Source organism: Apis mellifera, linkage group LG1 (assembly GCF_003254395.2).
Source record: "Apis mellifera strain DH4 linkage group LG1, Amel_HAv3.1, whole genome shotgun sequence".
In the NCBI taxonomy this organism is placed as follows: Eukaryota; Metazoa; Arthropoda; class Insecta; order Hymenoptera; family Apidae; genus Apis; species Apis mellifera.
The window spans coordinates 25,056,158-25,074,355 of record NC_037638.1 but is presented as its reverse complement, the minus strand read 5'-3'; the positions used below and the strand labels follow the sequence as shown (position 1 = coordinate 25,074,355).

General features: G+C 18.9%; 5 protein-coding genes and 2 non-coding genes across 8 annotated transcripts; 3 read left to right on the top strand and 4 right to left on the bottom strand.

Annotated features, from left to right (window-relative positions):
* Positions 1-44: 44 nt before the first annotated feature.
* On the top strand, positions 45-5,353 carry LOC100576885 (GRIP and coiled-coil domain-containing protein PFC0235w). Of its 2 annotated transcripts, XM_026442833.1 has the most exons (13): positions 173-293; positions 425-608; positions 940-1,568; positions 1,819-2,301; positions 2,380-2,588; positions 2,662-2,824; positions 3,163-3,454; positions 3,839-4,071; positions 4,181-4,321; positions 4,432-4,596; positions 4,672-4,829; positions 5,005-5,146; positions 5,219-5,353. In XM_026442833.1, the coding sequence occupies exons 2-13, from the start codon at positions 425-427 to the stop codon at positions 5,300-5,302; spliced, it is 2,883 nt and encodes a 960-aa protein (XP_026298618.1). In that variant the 5' UTR covers positions 173-293; the 3' UTR covers positions 5,303-5,353. The 2 variants fall into 2 exon arrangements, with proteins under 2 accessions (XP_026298619.1, XP_026298618.1); XM_026442834.1 differs by lacking the exon at positions 425-608 and having other exon boundaries at positions 45-293.
* Positions 5,354-5,459: 106 nt separating this feature from the next.
* Positions 5,460-6,460, bottom strand: LOC100576918. The gene is made up of 5 exons (XM_016916449.2): positions 6,301-6,460; positions 6,092-6,224; positions 5,855-5,978; positions 5,652-5,769; positions 5,460-5,503 (listed from the first exon to the last, which is right to left on the bottom strand). Exons 1-5 carry the CDS (start codon positions 6,431-6,433, stop codon positions 5,484-5,486), a joined length of 528 nt encoding a protein of 175 aa, XP_016771938.1. The 5' UTR covers positions 6,434-6,460; the 3' UTR covers positions 5,460-5,483.
* Positions 6,461-6,611: 151 nt separating this feature from the next.
* Positions 6,612-7,968, top strand: LOC552372 (ER membrane protein complex subunit 8/9 homolog). The gene is made up of 5 exons (XM_624746.6): positions 6,612-6,856; positions 7,205-7,281; positions 7,358-7,427; positions 7,502-7,596; positions 7,686-7,968. Exons 1-5 carry the CDS (start codon positions 6,647-6,649, stop codon positions 7,855-7,857), a joined length of 624 nt encoding a protein of 207 aa, XP_624749.4. The 5' UTR covers positions 6,612-6,646; the 3' UTR covers positions 7,858-7,968.
* Positions 7,969-8,046: 78 nt separating this feature from the next.
* On the bottom strand, positions 8,047-11,347 carry LOC113219416 (DNA primase large subunit-like). Its single transcript, XM_026446320.1, has 10 exons — positions 11,208-11,347; positions 10,531-10,686; positions 10,126-10,457; positions 9,785-10,012; positions 9,623-9,673; positions 9,536-9,589; positions 9,013-9,391; positions 8,405-8,563; positions 8,226-8,231; positions 8,047-8,054 (listed from the first exon to the last, which is right to left on the bottom strand). The coding sequence occupies exons 2-10, from the start codon at positions 10,682-10,684 to the stop codon at positions 8,047-8,049; spliced, it is 1,371 nt and encodes a 456-aa protein (XP_026302105.1). The 5' UTR covers positions 10,685-10,686; positions 11,208-11,347.
* On the top strand, positions 11,298-12,395 carry LOC727436 (nuclear receptor 2C2-associated protein). The gene is made up of 3 exons (XM_001123143.5): positions 11,298-11,426; positions 11,796-11,886; positions 11,960-12,395. Exons 1-3 carry the CDS (start codon positions 11,365-11,367, stop codon positions 12,236-12,238), a joined length of 432 nt encoding a protein of 143 aa, XP_001123143.2. The 5' UTR covers positions 11,298-11,364; the 3' UTR covers positions 12,239-12,395.
* Positions 12,396-14,020: 1,625 nt separating this feature from the next.
* Mir33 (microRNA 33) lies at positions 14,021-14,120 on the bottom strand. The gene has a single exon (NR_034293.1). It is a non-coding gene; the product is annotated as a microRNA 33 (primary transcript).
* Positions 14,121-18,047: 3,927 nt separating this feature from the next.
* Mir9871 (microRNA 9871) lies at positions 18,048-18,125 on the bottom strand. Its single transcript, NR_127352.1, has one exon. It is a non-coding gene; the product is annotated as a microRNA 9871 (primary transcript).
* Positions 18,126-18,198: the final 73 nt, after the last annotated feature.

Here is an 18,198-nt window from a genome sequence, read left to right as displayed (position 1 = left end):
TAATTTATATTAAGAAAGATAATAAATTTTGTTATGTAATTTAGAAATTATAAATATATCTATGAAGAAAACAACATAAAAGAATATTTTAAGTTGTTTTATAAATATTATTATCTCCATAGAAACCTGAATATGAATCAATTCAAACATTCCTTTTAAGAAATAAATAAGACTAATGACTTACGCAATAAATAACATTAAATCTTTAAACTGCAAACAAGAGACGATTATTTTACAACTAGTGATCTACAATAAAAAAATAAAATTTAAATTACTTAAATATTTTTTTAAAGGTATTAATATTTTTACTTTATAAAAAATAGAAATAATTAAAATATATAGAAAAATATATTGAATATTATTTTTTATATTATAATTATATATTATAATTATTTATATAGTTTTTCTTTAATTTCATATATAGATGGTTGATCACAATAAAACTTTAAATGCAAATTTAAATGATATTACAAAAACTTTAGAAGATATGGAAAGTTTAGACATGGAATTATTTAATGATTCATTTAAAAAATTAAAATCTACAAATGCTCTTAAAGATTCTAATATACAATCTGATGGAGAAATAAAAAAAAAAGTTATATTTAAAGGTGCTTTACACACTTAAAATAAAAACAATATAAATTGGTGATTTATTTTCAATAATGATTTGTTATTAAAGAATTTAAAAAATATTTTTAGATTTAAAATTTTATGTATTTATTTTTTTATAATTTTACAAAAAATATATTTTTATATAGATACAATATTTATTAATTAAATGTATATATTAAATAATTATAATGTTTATATTAAATAATTAAATAATTATAATAATAAATTAAATAATTACATTTTAGACAATTATTTAAATTATTTTTTAAATTGTAACTTTTATATAATATTTTTAAATAATTATTTGAGAATTTTTTTAATATATAGATTCTAATGAAGATGATTTATTAACTGGATTATTATCTGATGAAGAAACTTCTGCAAAAGAAAGTAAAAGTTTATTTGCATCTAGTAGCAAAAGTAGTTTAATGGAAGATATTTTCAAGATCAAAAATCCAATTACATCTGCAACGAGTATTAAATCAAATAATGGATTAGAATTACATTTAGAGCAAGAAGAAACTAATCAATTATTTTCACAGAAATTAAATGGTTATTCACCTTCCAAAAGTAATTTTATTATGTCACAAAATGAATCATTTAAAGAAAAAAATATACAGAAATTGAAAACTATATCTAAAAATGAAGATATTTTAACGAATTTAAATGATAAATGTGATATAATAGATAAAGCAAAGAGATTATCTTTAAAAGAGCATTCATTTGAAAATCAATTTCATTCACCAAATGTTGTGGATTCTATTATTCCTAAAAATAATAAAAAAACAGAGTTAGAACAATCTACAAATATACAAGAATCAAAATTAGATGCTACTGATTTATCAACTAAATTCTTTACAAAAGAATCTCGTAGAGGTAGAAGAAATACAAAAATTATAAATGATCCTCTTGGTTTGTTATCTGTTGATTTATTATCAAATCAAAATCTTGAATTGGTAATTATATTTCATTTATTATATAAATAATTAAATACATCAAAAAAATAAAATTTAAATATTTTATATTTGTATAAAAGTTAATATAAAATATAATTTAAATAATAAATAAATATTAAAAATAAAAATTAAGATAATGAAATAAAATTATTAATTTATTTATAATAATATTTATTATGTTTATAATTGTAACATTAATTAGAAAAATATGAATATTTCCAATTTTAAATATATTTTTTTAATTTTTAAGATAACAAATGAGAATGTTTCAACTAAAAATTCTGTTATACAAAATATGAAAACAGAGAAAGATTTACCAGAATGGTTGGGTGGTCCAAAAAAATTAGCAACAAATGAAAAAATAAGTAAAATTGATAAAACAGTTACTTCTAAACAAAATATTGAAATTCAAAATACAAACAGTATAGTAGATTCAAAAAAATCTGATACAAATAATTTAGAAGGTACATCTATTTTCCCACTCATGTTTGGCACACAATTACATCAAGAAAATGCATTTGTAAATATGCAACAACAAGAACATGAATTAAAAACAGCAACAATATTTTCTCTACAAAATGAACAATTAAATAAAATAACAAATGCACAACATTCTGCATTACATAATCAAGAGAAACAATTTAATGCACTTTTAAAGTTACAATTTGAAAGACAAACTTTATTGGAGAAACAAATAAAAATTCAACAAGAACGAATTAATCAATATATTAATGTAAAATTTTTCAAATATAATATGTTTATATAGAAATATTTAATAAAAAAATAAATAAAATTTTATTTATTTTTTAAGGTTTTAATGACACAGCCTGTATCAATACCAAATACTACAATTTATAAATTGGATTTAGATGAAGAAGAAAAGAAATTTATAAATGAAATTAAAGAAATGAAAGATAGAATAAAAAAATTAGAAGAAGAAAAATCAAAATTGGAAAATAAATTATCCTATATAAATGAAAAATATGATAGCGAATTGTTATTTCAAGCAGAATTTTATGAGTATGTTTTTTATATATTACTATAATATTTTTATTAAATCATTTTTAAAAGAATAAAATAATTTAATTTTTAGAAGACAAATTTCATTTTTAAGAGAAGTAATAACAAAATCAGAAGGAAGAATTAAAAGAGAAATAGAACATTTAGAAACAGATTATATAACAAAATTCGAAAAATTAAAAGATGAAAAATTACAAATAGAAAACGAATACAAAGAAAAAATTCACAATTTAAAGGTTATATTTTGCATATTGTAGATATATTTTATAATAATATATATGTAAATTATTATTATAATAAATTTATTTTTATCTGTAAATGTAGATATTATAAAAAATATACATCATAATAATTTTATTTTAATTTTTTGAATAGTTTTATTATTTTAAATAATAAATTTTTTATTTTATGATTTTGTTAATAATGTTTTTTAGTAATGTTTTAAAATACTATTTATTCTATAAAATTTAATTTATAATTAATAATTATAAATATATTTATATTTTTAATATAAATATTTAATATAAATCTTTTAAATAAAAAAGATTTTATAATTGCAATATATTTCAATTAGAATGAACATGCTCAAAATATAGAAGATCTTTGCAAACTACATTCTGAAAACATGAAACTTTTACAAAAACAATATAATAATGTAATAGAAAACATATCTAAAGCTAAGCAAATAGAAGATCAAATGATACAAACTATGACAACTCGAACAACTGATATAGAAAATATATTACAAAAGGCTAATATTATTATTGAGGATACAATAGAGAATAAAAAAAAATTGGAAATTAAACATAAAGAAATAATGGAATCTCATGAAAATACTTTGAAACTACAGGAAGATGACATAAAAGGTATATTTAAATAATAATATATTCCATAAATATATTTAATGTATTTCATTTTTTTATATTTTTCTTAAATATAATAATTATTATTCATGTATTAAATATATTATATGAATTCACATTTATATATATATTTTATATATATATATATATATATAAATATATATATATATATACATATATACACATATTTATATATATTTTATATTAAAATTATTATTATATAATACTATTAAATGGATTAATAATGGATAAAAAAATATTACAATTATGCGAAAAAAAAGTAACAAATAATTTTTAAATTATTTTATAAATATCTATTTATATTTTATACATTCTATAAATTATAAATTAAAAAATTATTTTTATTGAATAATATTTATATTTTAGCACAGAAACTTGAATTAAAGCATCAAAGTAATGTCTTAGAAGAACATCGTAATAAATTTATAGAAACAACAGAGAAACTTGACATTCGTCTTACAAGTCTTATAACTGAACTTCAAAAACAAAGTTCATTATGTAATCAGGCAGAAGAAACACTTGAGAAAAAAACAACAAATCTTTTAAAAGAAAGAGAATTATTTGAAGAAAAAATGAAATGGGAACGTGATTATATGGAGGTATAATCAAATTATATTTTTGAATTAGAATTAAAATTGTTGTTATATAATTTGAAATTATATATATGAAAATACTGAATAATAAATATTTATATTTATATTTGATTAGGCATTGAAGGAATCTTGGATGAAAGAACAAGAGAGACAATTAAAATTACTTGCAGAAGAAAAAGAAATAATAACAATTGAAAAAGCAGAATTACAAATTTCAAATAAATTACAAAACAATAATGAAATTGATAAAATAGAGGTATAAACAATTATATATACAGAATTATATATACAAATATTGTAAAAAGAAATGATACATAATTTTTTAAATTATAAATTATAAAAATTTATATTTTAATCATTATATAGTTGGAGACTGCTGTTAAAACTGCACAAGAAGCAACTATATCTGCTAATCGAGATAAATTAAAATGGCAAGAAAAAATTAATGAACTCAATATTCATAAGCAAATTCTACAAGATAAGGAGAATTTACTTATTTTACGTGCCAAAGAACTTGAATATCTTACACAAGTAATATTTTAAAATAATTATTATATTATTAATTCTTTCAATTTCTAAATCAATTATTATTTAAATATTTTATAGTCTGCTTTAATTAAAAAAGAAGAAGGAATGAAAGCTTTAAAAAATGCAAAACACTTAGAAAATCAAAATAAACAAAAATTTAATCAGTTACAATTACAAATTCAAGCACTAATGGAAAAAGAAAAAAAAATTGCAACTGAAAAATACAATATTACAAAGTAAATATTATAATATAATTATTACTTATTATTTTATTACTTATTATATATTTATTATTATATTTTATTACTTATTATATATTTATATATATTAACAATAATTTTTTAAAAATATACAAAATTTTAATTTGTTCTTTTAAATTTTTTATTATTATTATATATATCTATTTTAAAGGGATAGAATTAAAGAAAGTTCTTCAGTTTATGAAACTGAACCAGAAAAACCAGAAAGAGATGTAAATGTTTCACATAATTTTCAAAATGATATACCATTTTCTGAAATACAATCAAAATCTGAAATCACTACAGAATTAATGGTAAGAAAATAATTTATTTATAAAAATACTTTCACATGTATATTATTTATTTAAAAAAATTTTTTGTTGCAGAATATTGTAGATCCAAACTTAATTATGTTAAAATTAAATCTCAATGATGAATTTAATACTATTGATAAATATATAAATTTCTAAATAAACATTTAAAAGATATTTTGAAAATAATTCAAAACAAACAAAAGATTTTAATGTTTGCTGAAAATATTTCTTAAATTATTAATATATAAAAATAAAATTAAATAAAAGGATTACCTTATCAATAAATAATAATAAAATGTAATTATTATTAATTTTCTTATTCCAAATAGGACAATGTTTAGATTTTAATATCTTCATCTATAAATAATAAATAATACTATTGCAGTTAAATTATTCTTAAATTTAAAATTCTTTCTCATATAATATATCTTAATAATATAACTAATAATAATTTAAATATTTGTAACAAAATAATTAAGCAATATTTTACATGTTAAACACTTACCGTCATTAACTAAATAATATTCTTGTAATATTTCTGTATTTTTTTGTAATGTTTTTATATCTGAAATTAAGGACTTTACTTTACAAAGTTCATTTCCTATGCTTTTTGTACAAAATATCTGAAAAAAAAAATATATATATATATGAAATAAAATAAATTTAAATAATAGTAATTTTTATTTTGTTTTAATAATATGAACTTACAATATCATGAAGCATATTCATAGAATTAATATTATTTTTTTTATCAATATTGTCAAAATTTTTAAATATATCTTGTAATTTATTTATAAAATCAATTCCTTCAGATAAAAACATTATTGCTTGGCTAAAAAAATATTTTAATAAATAACTTAAAAAATACTTTTTAATATTATTATTAATAATATTAAATTAATATTATTATTAATATTAAAAAGTATTTTTAAAGTATCATAATACCGATGATAATCATGAGAAACTGGTAATCCTGATATATTTTCTGCATTATAAATTAATTTATATATTGAATGTTTATGCATTGTTAAACTTTGAAGATTTTTAACAATACTTTCTTTATAAGTGTTCCGTTCATCTGTATAATAAATATATGATGGAATTTTAATTTTATAAAATTAATAATAATTTTTTTTTTATTCAAAAATAAAAACCTTTTATAGCTTGTAATGTATTTATCAAATTACTGTATTCAGTAATTTGCTTCTTTTCTTCAATTGTGAATTGTTCTTCACGAATAGTTCTTCTTTTGTGTAAAAGATTAATAACTTTTTCAATACTATCCATTTTAAATTATTTTAAAAGATAAATAAACAAAAGTATACAATACGTAACTTTAAAAAATATTTCTTTGCTTATTACCAACTTGATAAATGAATCATCATATGTTAAATGTAATCAGTGATCAAATCTGATATCTAAACTCTTAAAGTAGGCTAACTTATATACAGTACTATATACTTCAAGTAGATTGTAGTAGTATTTATTGTAAAAAAAAAAATGGCAGATATTTCATTTTCTAGTCGTGCATATTGTAAGATTATTTTACACGCAGCTAAGTATCCACACTGTGCAATAAATGGTTTATTGTTAGCCAAACAAAGTAATAAAAATGATGGTAAATTCATTGAATTACATATTGAAGATGTAATTCCACTTTTTCATATTTGTCTTCATGTTTCGCCTATGGCAGAAATTGCTTTAACCATGGTAAATATTTAATGTGTAATGAATTCAGAAACTTAATAAATTTTGTAAAATTTTATTAAAGTCATTTTTTGTAATAATAAATCGTACAGATATAATTTATAAATTATATTTTACATATTAAATTATTATTTTATTATAGGAAGTACTTAAAACTTTCTTTCTTTATTTGTAATTTTTAACCTATAAAAATATATGAATTTAAAAAATATTTTTATCTATAACATCATTTTCTCATGTAATTGTAAGAAATTATTGAATTATTGAAAATTTTAATTATAAAATTATATATAATTAATTGAATTTTATAATATAAATACTATCAAATTAATAATTTAAAAATATTTTTAGGTTGATCAATATGCTATTAGTAAAGGTTTAGTACTAGCAGGTTATTATTTAGCAAATGAAAACATAAATGATTTAAGGTATTTTATTCTTTATTTAGAATTTTTGACAATTTTTTTTGTTATTGATCTTAATTATAAAAATTTAAAAATGTAGTTCAGATAAACCTGCTCATAAAATAGCGGATAAAATAGCAGAAAATTATGGTAATACTTTACTTGTTGTGGTAAGTTAATTTAACAAATTAAATCAAAATACCGAATCAAAATTTTTATATTATTTTCTTTTTACATTATTTAGGTGGACAATAAAGAAATTACACTTGCTATGAATTCAAATCCTTTGAGAGTGTCACAATTTATAGATGGCAAATGGAAACTTAAAGATATAACAGAGTAATTAATTTAATATATTACAATTTTTTAAAATGTTTATTGTTCATTTTTTAATATGCTTATTGTTTGTATTATGTTGATTTTTACAGTATATTATATGACAAAGGAGTGACACATACAGATGTATTGTATTCCTTACTTAAAGCAGAAGAATATAGAAATCTTATAGATTTTGATAATCATCTTGATGATATTTCTCTTAATTGGCAAAATCAAAAACTTAATAAAATCATAGAAGAAGTTATGGAAAAATATAAATAAGAATATTGAATTTATAAAAATAATTTATGAATATTTTCAAATGCATTTAAAAATATTTAATGTAAATAAATTAATAAATAAAAATATGTATTTTAATTTATTAATGTAAAATGATTTAGAATACTGCATTGAAATGAAAAATTATATAATTATATTCAATATAATTATCTATGTTATTATAAAATGATACTATCTAACTGCACATTCAGATTCAAAATTATATAACAATTCTTTAATCTTTTTATAAGTATTTGTTAAAATAATAAATAAAAACAATTTAAAAATAAGTATATTCATATATATTTCATTATTACATTTTATGAAAATATTTAATTTTGAAATTTGTTAAAATTATATTTTTTAATCTTCCATATCTAAAAAAATTAATTAAAGAATAATGAATATTGAATATTTATATGTATAATTGTATTATAAAGAAAAAATAACTAATTTCTTTATTGTTCATTTTTTTTTGAATCATTACTAACTATTACAATTATGTAATATATTACAAAATATTATAATATGATTTTATGAAAAAATTTACCTGAAAATATATTTTCAAAATGTTTATAACTAGAATTAAAATATATATTTGGATGTTTAAAGGTATTATCTATAATACAATTGTGTGTAATTTCATAATAAGTTTTGCATGCTTCAAGATAAGATTTTTTTTTTATATATTGAATTATTGATTCTATATCTGAAATTTTTTAAAAATAATATAATAATTAAAAATAAATAAAATAAATATATTAAATTATTTTTTATGATAAAAAAATTGATTTCACTTTTTCAATTATGCATATATTAAAATTCTATTTTTTAGATAATTATACCTATAAATTATGAAGTTAATTAATTTGCATACAAATTTATATAAGTAATAATATTAGAATTAATTACATTTAATAATAATTTGATAAGTCCGTATGATATATTAATTTAATATGAAAGAATTGAATATATTATTATATTTATAATAATTTATATTTAATAAATATTAATAAAATTTTACATTTAAATAATTATATTTAATAAAATTAAATATTTAATATTATTATTAAATATTTAATTTTAAATTTTTTAATTATTTTTTCATATATTCTATAAATTTTATTTTTTAATACAATGTAATATATTATTATTTACCTAAATGAATTAATCCATAATTTGAAAGTGTCTGTTTCAGTAGATCAAATGTCATACATTTAAATGGACAACCATGATTATCTCGTAAACCAACATTAGAATTAAATATTTTAAAACAATGAAATGGTTCATAATCTGCACGTTTTCCTTCCTGTCCATATAGAAATCGTATGCCATATTTATATTGTTTTTCAAAAGTTCTTTCATCCATTTTTTTTGTAAATTCTTCTTTCCAAAATTGTATTGCATCATGTAATTTAAGACCTATTCCTTTAAGAAACAAGCCATATTGAACTCTACCACCATTTGTGAGATGATGATTTTTTTGTAATGCTTCATGAAGCAATCTCATACACAATGGAAATGATTTTTGTGATAGCTTAAAAAAAATTAAAATAAAATTGATATACAATTGATTAATTACAAAATGATTAATTAATAAAATTATTTTCTTCTTTTTAATTAATTTTATTTTAATATTTAAGTTATTAATATTTTAAAAATAATTATAATTAAAACATACCTCATCTAACTCATTAATAGATATATATTTATATCTATTATATTCAAGATATGGTTTATTAATATAATTTTGAAGTATATTAAATATTTTTGTTATTCTTTCATCACCATAAATATTTGATACTGTTGTTCTTGAGTACTAAAAAAAAATATATATATATAATATTTCAAAAAATAATATATATTTTTTTTATTTTTCAGATATATTTAAACTTTTATTAATATATTTAAATTTTTATTATATACTTACAGCAAAACCTTCATTTAATTTTTTTTTAAATTCAGAAAAAATTATCCAATAAACTTTTGTTTCAGGTACATAAGCAATTCCATTTTTCAAAAATACTTGTCGTTTTGCAACTAGATTTATTACATTAGTAAAATATACTTTATAAAAATTTATAATATTAATATTTTCATTGTCAAAACAAAACATTTCTAAATCTTTTTTAATTTTTTGTTTTTCTTGTTCAGAAACCTAAATAAATATATTAGCAATTATATAACAATAAAAAATATTCTATTAATTATAGTAAAAATAATGGAATATTATATAATTAATTATATATAATTATTATATTTTATACTAACAGAAGGAAATTGAATTCCATTAATATAATTAAAGAGTTTTATGTCTTTTTTATTTAAAAAAGAAAGTCTCCATTTAAATAATTTTACTTCTTGTTTAAAGAACCATTGCCTTTTCTTATGTTCTAAAGAAAATGCTGATCTTAAAATAAAGTGTGATATAGAATCATTTTTTCTTAGAAGCTCCTTTTTACTTTGTGAAATTTCATAGTTAGACATATTTATAAGTTTTGCAAACTTAGTTAAATCATTTTTTTCCAATTCTTTAATTAAAGCAATACGACATTGCCTCGCTTTATAATATTGTTTTGATATTTTGTTTACTAATTCTAAAACTACAAAACAAAATTTTATTTTATTTCTAAATATAAATATTAATTATTTCTTAAAAAGAGTTACAATAATTACCCTTTAATCTATCAATACACCATTGATATAATTCTTCTAATTTAATATATCCAGATGGAGGTAAAATATACATTTGCAAATCATGCAAGTATATGTAATTAGGAATTTGTTTAATTTTCATACTAGGTTGAAATGTAATTGGTATGCATGCCATATCTATGAAAAATTGTAATAATAAAATAATAATTATATATCATGAAATAATATAATAACCAAATTTATATTATTTAATTTTTTTATATAAAACATTATTTATTCCATTAATGTGAAATTAATAATAAAAAAAAGATTTTTTATTCATAAAAGTATTCATATTTTATACATATTATATATATATATATATATATTTTAACATTTTATTTTATCAATATTCATCAATTTATTTATGATATCTCAGTTCATATTTAAAATTATAAAAATTCAATGTCAAAATTCATTATCAAAATATTATTGAAATAAATGATTTTACATTTTACAATTATTTTATTTTTTACAATTATTACAATATAAAAGAATTAATTAATTTTCAGCACAAATATTTAAAAAATATCTTTATAAATATTAAAAATATTGCTACTGTTTTTAAGATATAAATAATTAATTAACAAATATCTTAAAAATAATTTTTAAGATATTTATTTTGTACAATTAAATTATTATATATTACTAATAATTACTTAATTAACTTTTGATCTATTTATAATTTTATTGCGTAATATTTATTATAAAAAAATATCATTGAAAATTTAATAAAATAATTTTTATTGCGCGATGATAACATAACGATACATAACAATGTGATTAGTGTAATTTTAATGTACGAGGTTAAATTATATGTCAAACATTTTTTGTCTTATTATGACTTCTTTGTTACAACAATATAAATTTGAATGTCGGTAAGTTATTTAAAATATTATTTAAAATAAGCTGTTATTTAAAATATTATTTAAAAAAAATATATATATATATTTGCATTAGAATTATGGAATATATAAATTTTTTTTATGAAATTCTAGTAAAAATTAAGCTTCGATACTTATAAAATATAATTAACAACAATTGAAATATTTAATATTATTAAAAATAAAATTATGATATTTATATGATATTTGAAATATTTTGAAATTATATAAAAATAATTAAAAATTAATATTATTCAAAATTGATACTTATACTTTATTTTATTATATATATATTATTTTATGTTTTTATCTTCAATAAAATTTATAAAAAATTTAGTTTATATGTATTTATTATGTATTTAGAGTTAGTTCGGTTCTAAATAAAAATAATCAATCTTATGGAAAAAAGTATATGTTTGATAATTGTCCTGAAACATGTTGGAATTCCAATTCGGTAAGGAAATCTTTTTTTTATTTTTGACATATAATTTAAAAAAAATATTAATATATATATATATATATTACAGGGAACTCCACAATGGATAATTATTCATTTTGAACAAGAATGCGAAGTAAGTTCATTTGAAATTGAATTTCAAGGTGGATTTGTTGGCAAAGATTGTCATTTAGAAGTTGGTGACAAAGAAACTAAATTTTATGAATTATTTTATCCAGAAGATAAAAATACAATACAAATGTTTAATTTGAAAAATTCAATCAAAGCAAAAACATTTAAATTTATATTTAATGAAAGTACAGATTTTTTTGGCAGAATAATCATATATAAACTATCTTTATATTCATAATATATTATAATAATATTTATAATATGTAAATTTTATTATATTTTAAATAAAATATAATTAAATGTTATCTTATAAGGAAATAATACGGAAATAATAATAATATTAATAATATAAATAGAAAAAATAAAAAAAAATAAAAAATAAAATAGAAAAAAAATTCAATTTATATGTTTAATAAATATTAAAAAAATTAAATTGTATAATTTTTAAATTATAATAGACTTAAAATATTAACTTTAAAGTTCAGCTATTACAATGTTTTTATCTTCAAATTTTCAAAATATTATTAAAGATTATTAAAAAGATTATTAAAAGATTTATAATATTATAAAAAATTAATACATTATAAAAGAAAAATTTTTACCTATTTTGTAGAAAAAAATATGTATTCAATATTAAAATAATAAAAGTATCAGATTTTTTTTTTTGAAGTGTATAAAAAATATAATGAATAGATTTCAATACCATGATATTAAATATCTATATTAGATAGATAAACATGTAGTAATGCTAAATGAATTAAATAAGATATAAAATAATCATATAAATTATAATAAATGACATTATTTTCAATCATAATTATTTTCAAATATATTATTAATAAAAAAAAATATTTTTTGTAAATATTTTAGAAATTTATATATAGTAACATAATATATATTAAAAAAAATTAAATTAATGTCCATTCAGTTTAAGTACTTAAAATTTCTCTTTATTTGATATTATGTTGTACAATATGTATTATATATATATTATATATGTATTATATGTACTGTAACTGCAAGTAACGAAAAATCTTATGGGATGAATAAGAACGAGCATTTTTTTATTTATTTTTTTTTTTATTTAACAATACACAATGCTATATGATTTATTGATATTTATAAATAATACTTTCAGTTAATATACTTATTTTTAACACGTATTAAAATTCATTAAAATCAACTAATCATCTGGATTTATTTTTAAGAAGACTTTTTGTTAACTATCTTGTTTGTCGTTTGTTTTAATGATGAAATAAGAAAATAAAGTCATGTTAGATCTGCAATTTCTTATTAAATTTTTGTTACTTATATAAAATAAAACAAATTCAAATAAAAGGTAAAAATTTTTATTTAATATCAGTTAGCAGAAATAGCCGATCCGAGTTGTCTCATTAATTTATAACATTCTTGAAGTCTTTTTCTATCACCTACTCTTTCCAAAGTTTTTGCAGCTTCTGCAAGCATACCTGCACGTTCTCCAGGAGTGGCTAATAATAATGAAGGTAAATGTCGACATGCTAAACATAAAGCTACTGCATGTTCTTTTTCTCCAGTATATTGATCTTGTGAACGATCTTTACCACAAATAATTGAAGAACGTGAATTTCTATGATGTAAACTGCGATCTAATAATATTTGAGTTTTTACTGGTGTTGCTCCTGCCATTATACGTACTGTGGCTTCATAAAGAAATACTCTTGCCAAGGTAGACTAAAAAATAAATAACATAATTAAAGATGATGAATATTTTTAATAATTAAAAAAAAAAAAAAAACTTACTGGAATATGTTGACATAATTGTCTTAAACAAGCTAAATCACGTTGAAAACCTCTAAGAGATATATTTGTAGTTAATTTTTCTAAATCACTATCTAATTCTTGCCAAAGTGTAGTTCTCATTTCAAGTAACCAGTCACAAATCCACAATTGAGTAAGCTAAAAAAATCATTAATTAAAAAAAATATAAATATATATAACTTTTATTTACTATCATATATTTATTATTATATGGTGTTGAAATCTGCCACAAGAGTTGCACTGTAGAAGTATTGCATAGTTATATTTCATGCAATGCAACTACAATGCACAGTTGTAACAGGTAAGCAATCAAATAAATATTACATACAAACTATCATTATTAAATATTTTAATATACTAGATAACTTGATATACTAGATAATAATGATACTAGATAACTTTATATGAAATATGTACTTCATATCAATTGTTGATCTATATGATTTATTACTTGTTAAAAATCTTATTAAAAATATTTTTTATTTTATATAAAAATTATGAAATTTATATAAAAAATATATATATTATATAATTATAAAAATTAATGTAAAGAATAAAATTATAAACTTAAAATTAAATATTTTTACTTTTATTCAAATTGTGTTAATTTATAATTTTTAATTTTTTAATTATATTTAGTTATATTTAATAAGAGTTGAATATTAATATTGATATTGAATATTGATATTATATCTAATGGATATAATATCTAAATATCTTACCAAAACATTTTGTGAAGACTGTTGTTTGCAATTGTAATAAACCAAGCATTGTTCAAGTAATATTCCTGCTTGATCAATAAAATGCATAGAAGTAGATTTAATAGTAGCTTTTGCAGCTTGCAAAGTATTGAAAACAATATATGGTAGTGGACTAACACTATTATTATTATTGCAAAGTTGATAATTTTTTTCATAAGGAAATTTGCTTTCAACAATGTTCCATGCTTGAGAATCATCTTCCTTTAATCTCCAACACGCTGCCACATACATAACTGCCCCCCACCATAATCCAATTTCATCTTCACAATCTAAAATATTAATTAACGAAATTGTTCATTTATCAAAATAAAGAAATAAATTTAATTGTATTCAGTATATATTCAGTATGAAAAAATTAAAAAAAATTTTATTATATTTAATTTTATTAATTCTTACGTGTAATTGTAACTTTATCAGTACACAAAAATCCAGTATATACTCCAGCAGAAGCCATAATAGTTTGTCCATATTCTAATATTGAAGATAAATGAGTATCTCCAACAGTGCCAGTTAAAATACGTAAACATTGTCCAATTAAATAATCTCTATATGCACGTGAAGCATATGATAGAGGATCAGCTTTACTAGTTTGAGATGTGAATTCATTATCTGGTTGTTCTCCATATTGCCATTTTTGAAATGCTAAAAATTTTGCACCTTCATCACTCATTATCCATTTTAATTTTGATGGAACTGTACATGATGACAATAATGTACGCGCTTTGCCTAAATAATATTTATGAATAAATGGAAAAAGTGATTGTTTGAAGCATAATGCAACATTAATATATATTTCTGCCAATAATGATTTTGGAATAGTTTCACCAATTGTTTCTGCATAATTTACTGCAGAAAGAGCAAGATACAAAGTTCCATTTTTTGATCCTTCTGATAAATGTAAGCATAGCATATGTTGATAAATAATAGCTATTTCCATAGCTGATATTTCTGCCTGTTGTCGTATGGTTTTTTCTGAAAACCATTTATGAATATATAAAATCCATTTCCCAATCCATAATTTATGAAGTAGTTGTCTTATGATTTGCCACATAGTTGCAAGCCAAGCTTCTGTACGAGATGATGGATATGGACGTCCTAAGTATTGCAAGCATTGATGTAAATCTCGATATGCTTGACTATATTCACTTTTTGATATATTAAATTCTGCTTGGCGTCTCCATCTATGAAGTTCAAGAAATATTTTACTATCAGAAGGTAATATTGGATCACCATATAATAATAATCTACAAAGTCCGCCAATCAAAAGTATAGTATTCATTAGCCATAATAATAAATTACTCCATACTGGATTTTCAAAATCTGATTGATCTAAAAAAGATTAATGTATATATATTATAATGTAGATATAATATATTGCTATTATTCATTACATGTAATAATTATTACATTATAATAATATAATAACATAATATATAATTATTATTATAATAATAAATTATTATTATTACAATATTTATACCTTGATAATTAAGAATAGTTCGACCATCCAATTTTGTATTTATATAATCAGAATTAAATCTTCGAATATTATTTATTACAAAACCTAAAGGATTGAATGCTAAAAAGAGAAGCATAAATCCACAGAGCGTAAGTCTGGTATGATCTCTCATGCTTTGATTGGTAAGAACAGATGTTGCATCAACATTTTGTAAAACATCTGGATCATCTTTTATAGAAGATGGAGATGGGGGAGATAATGGTGCTGGTGCTGGAGATAAAGATGGTTCACTTGAATCTGATCTAGGTGGTGTAAGTTCACCACAAACTAATAAATCACGTAAATTTTGTCTTTGAGCTAATTTTAATGACATATTTTCTTGTTTTAATCTTGCATTAGAATTTTGGAGAAATCTAAAATTTTATTAAATTTTTAGAAATCTAAAATTGTTTAATAAATATTTTTTTAATATATAATATATATATAAAAAATTAAATATATATAATATATTTAATATACCTAATATAATCAATAGTTTTTCTTAAAATTGCTGATTTATTTAATTTAGCATCTACTCCAACAATAATATTTTTCAATTCAATAATTTTATCATTAATTGATGTTCTATAACGTCGTTCTATAGCATTATGTGCACTACGTTTTACTTCTTTTACTCTTGGTACACCTATATGTGTATTTGTGCTCAAACGATTAATTTGTACTTTATCAGTATCTAATACAACTGGAATACCTAAATAAAAATTGAAATATGAATATGAATAAAAATAAAAATCTGATAGTATATTAATAAATTGCTATAATTTTTACCAGCAGTTAAAACTGTTCCATTAGCAGTATTTACTAATGTATGTATTTGATGTGGTACAGAAGCTGAACTAACAGCTTGCGACCCTCTAGAATAAACAACTGATTCTGATTTTATAAGCTTAGCTGGTAAAAGTAATTGTCTTTGTTGTGTCATTGGTGCAATTGTTACAACAGGTGATTGGACACTAAAATTCATATTTTGTGGAATAGCATATTGTGAACTAAATACTGTGGGTGCTGGTGTAACAGATATTCTCTGTGCTCTATTCTGTACAGGTATTATATCTTGCAATTGTGGTTGCTGTTGCTTTTGTTGTTGAGATTGTTGAGAAACACAAGAAATTTGTTGTGTATTTTCTGTTACTGTTGGAGTTAATATTACATTTTCATTTGATACAGGTTTTATAATATTTGAATTTTCAAAATTATGAAATTCTTTGAAATCCTTTAATTCTTTATTATTATTAAAGTTTAAAAAATCCAATCCTTCCGTATCCATGCCCAAAGGCTCTTCCAATTGTGATAATAATGCATCATCACTAAATAAATTTTCATTTTTTAATAATTCACTTTCACAGTTTGTAAGAAGTTCTATAACATAAAAAAAAGGAAAATAAAAACGGAATTAATATGTATAAAAACAAATAGCAATACTGATTATATTTTATTATATATTTCAAATTTTTAATGTAATAACATAAATATAAGATATTAAAAATTTTTTAATTTTAAAAAAATATTGAATTAGATAATTAAAACTATTCTATTATGCTGTTTTAATAAATAAATAAATAAATATATATATATATATATATATATATATATATATATATATATATATATATACACATGTATATATACATTTAAAAAAGTAAAAGAAAATTATATGAAATTTAAGATGAAATATAGAAAAAAATACAATAAAAAAATAAGAAATTATTTCATTATGTTTACTAAAAACAAAATAATATAATTTAATTTGACAAATATTACATGTTACATACCATCGATACCAGTTACTTCATTTAAATTGAAGCTATCATTTGATTGAAAATTAGAAAAATCATTTTCTTGTGTCGTAGACCATCCTCCAGGATCTGCCATTATAATGTGTTGTTTGTCAAATATTTATTTTCATTAAATAAATGCAAGAATTAAAACAAAACGAACCACGGATATGTAAAACGTAATAACTAACAAATTACGAACGCTCACCCGACCTTTACCGCATCCAATCATAGAAGCTCTAAAGATCGGATGATATTACGTCAATATGTGTTGCTAAACTAACAAAATTTATATATGATATAAATATAGACGGGTTTTTATGAAAAAATATTAGTAATTTTA

Excerpts from the sequence above, each read along its gene's own strand:
- LOC100576918 (XM_016916449.2), bottom strand. The coding sequence starts at position 6,433 with ATGGATAGTATTGAAAAAGTTATTAATCTTTTACACAAAAGAAGAACT. Across the intron at positions 6,225-6,300 it reads TACATTACAAGCTATAAAAG|ATGAACGGAACACTTATAAA; the intron begins GTTTTTATTTTT and ends TTTATTATACAG. Across the intron at positions 5,979-6,091 it reads GTTTCTCATGATTATCATCG|CCAAGCAATAATGTTTTTAT; the intron begins GTATTATGATAC and ends ATATTTTTTTAG.
- LOC552372 (XM_624746.6), top strand. The coding sequence starts at position 6,647 with ATGGCAGATATTTCATTTTCTAGTCGTGCATATTGTAAGATTATTTTA. Across the intron at positions 6,857-7,204 it reads CAGAAATTGCTTTAACCATG|GTTGATCAATATGCTATTAG; the intron begins GTAAATATTTAA and ends AAATATTTTTAG. Across the intron at positions 7,428-7,501 it reads GTAATACTTTACTTGTTGTG|GTGGACAATAAAGAAATTAC; the intron begins GTAAGTTAATTT and ends TACATTATTTAG.
- LOC113219416 (XM_026446320.1), bottom strand. The coding sequence starts at position 10,684 with ATGGCATGCATACCAATTACATTTCAACCTAGTATGAAAATTAAACAA. Across the intron at positions 10,458-10,530 it reads GTGTATTGATAGATTAAAGG|TTTTAGAATTAGTAAACAAA; the intron begins GTAATTATTGTA and ends TTTGTTTTGTAG. Across the intron at positions 10,013-10,125 it reads ATGGAATTCAATTTCCTTCT|GTTTCTGAACAAGAAAAACA; the intron begins GTTAGTATAAAA and ends ATATTTATTTAG.
- LOC100576885 (XM_026442833.1), top strand. The coding sequence starts at position 425 with ATGGTTGATCACAATAAAACTTTAAATGCAAATTTAAATGATATTACA. Across the intron at positions 2,589-2,661 it reads TTTCAAGCAGAATTTTATGA|AAGACAAATTTCATTTTTAA; the intron begins GTATGTTTTTTA and ends TTTAATTTTTAG. Across the intron at positions 4,322-4,431 it reads ATGAAATTGATAAAATAGAG|TTGGAGACTGCTGTTAAAAC; the intron begins GTATAAACAATT and ends ATCATTATATAG.
- LOC727436 (XM_001123143.5), top strand. The coding sequence starts at position 11,365 with ATGTCAAACATTTTTTGTCTTATTATGACTTCTTTGTTACAACAATAT. Across the intron at positions 11,427-11,795 it reads CAATATAAATTTGAATGTCG|AGTTAGTTCGGTTCTAAATA; the intron begins GTAAGTTATTTA and ends TTATGTATTTAG. Across the intron at positions 11,887-11,959 it reads CATGTTGGAATTCCAATTCG|GGAACTCCACAATGGATAAT; the intron begins GTAAGGAAATCT and ends TATATATTACAG.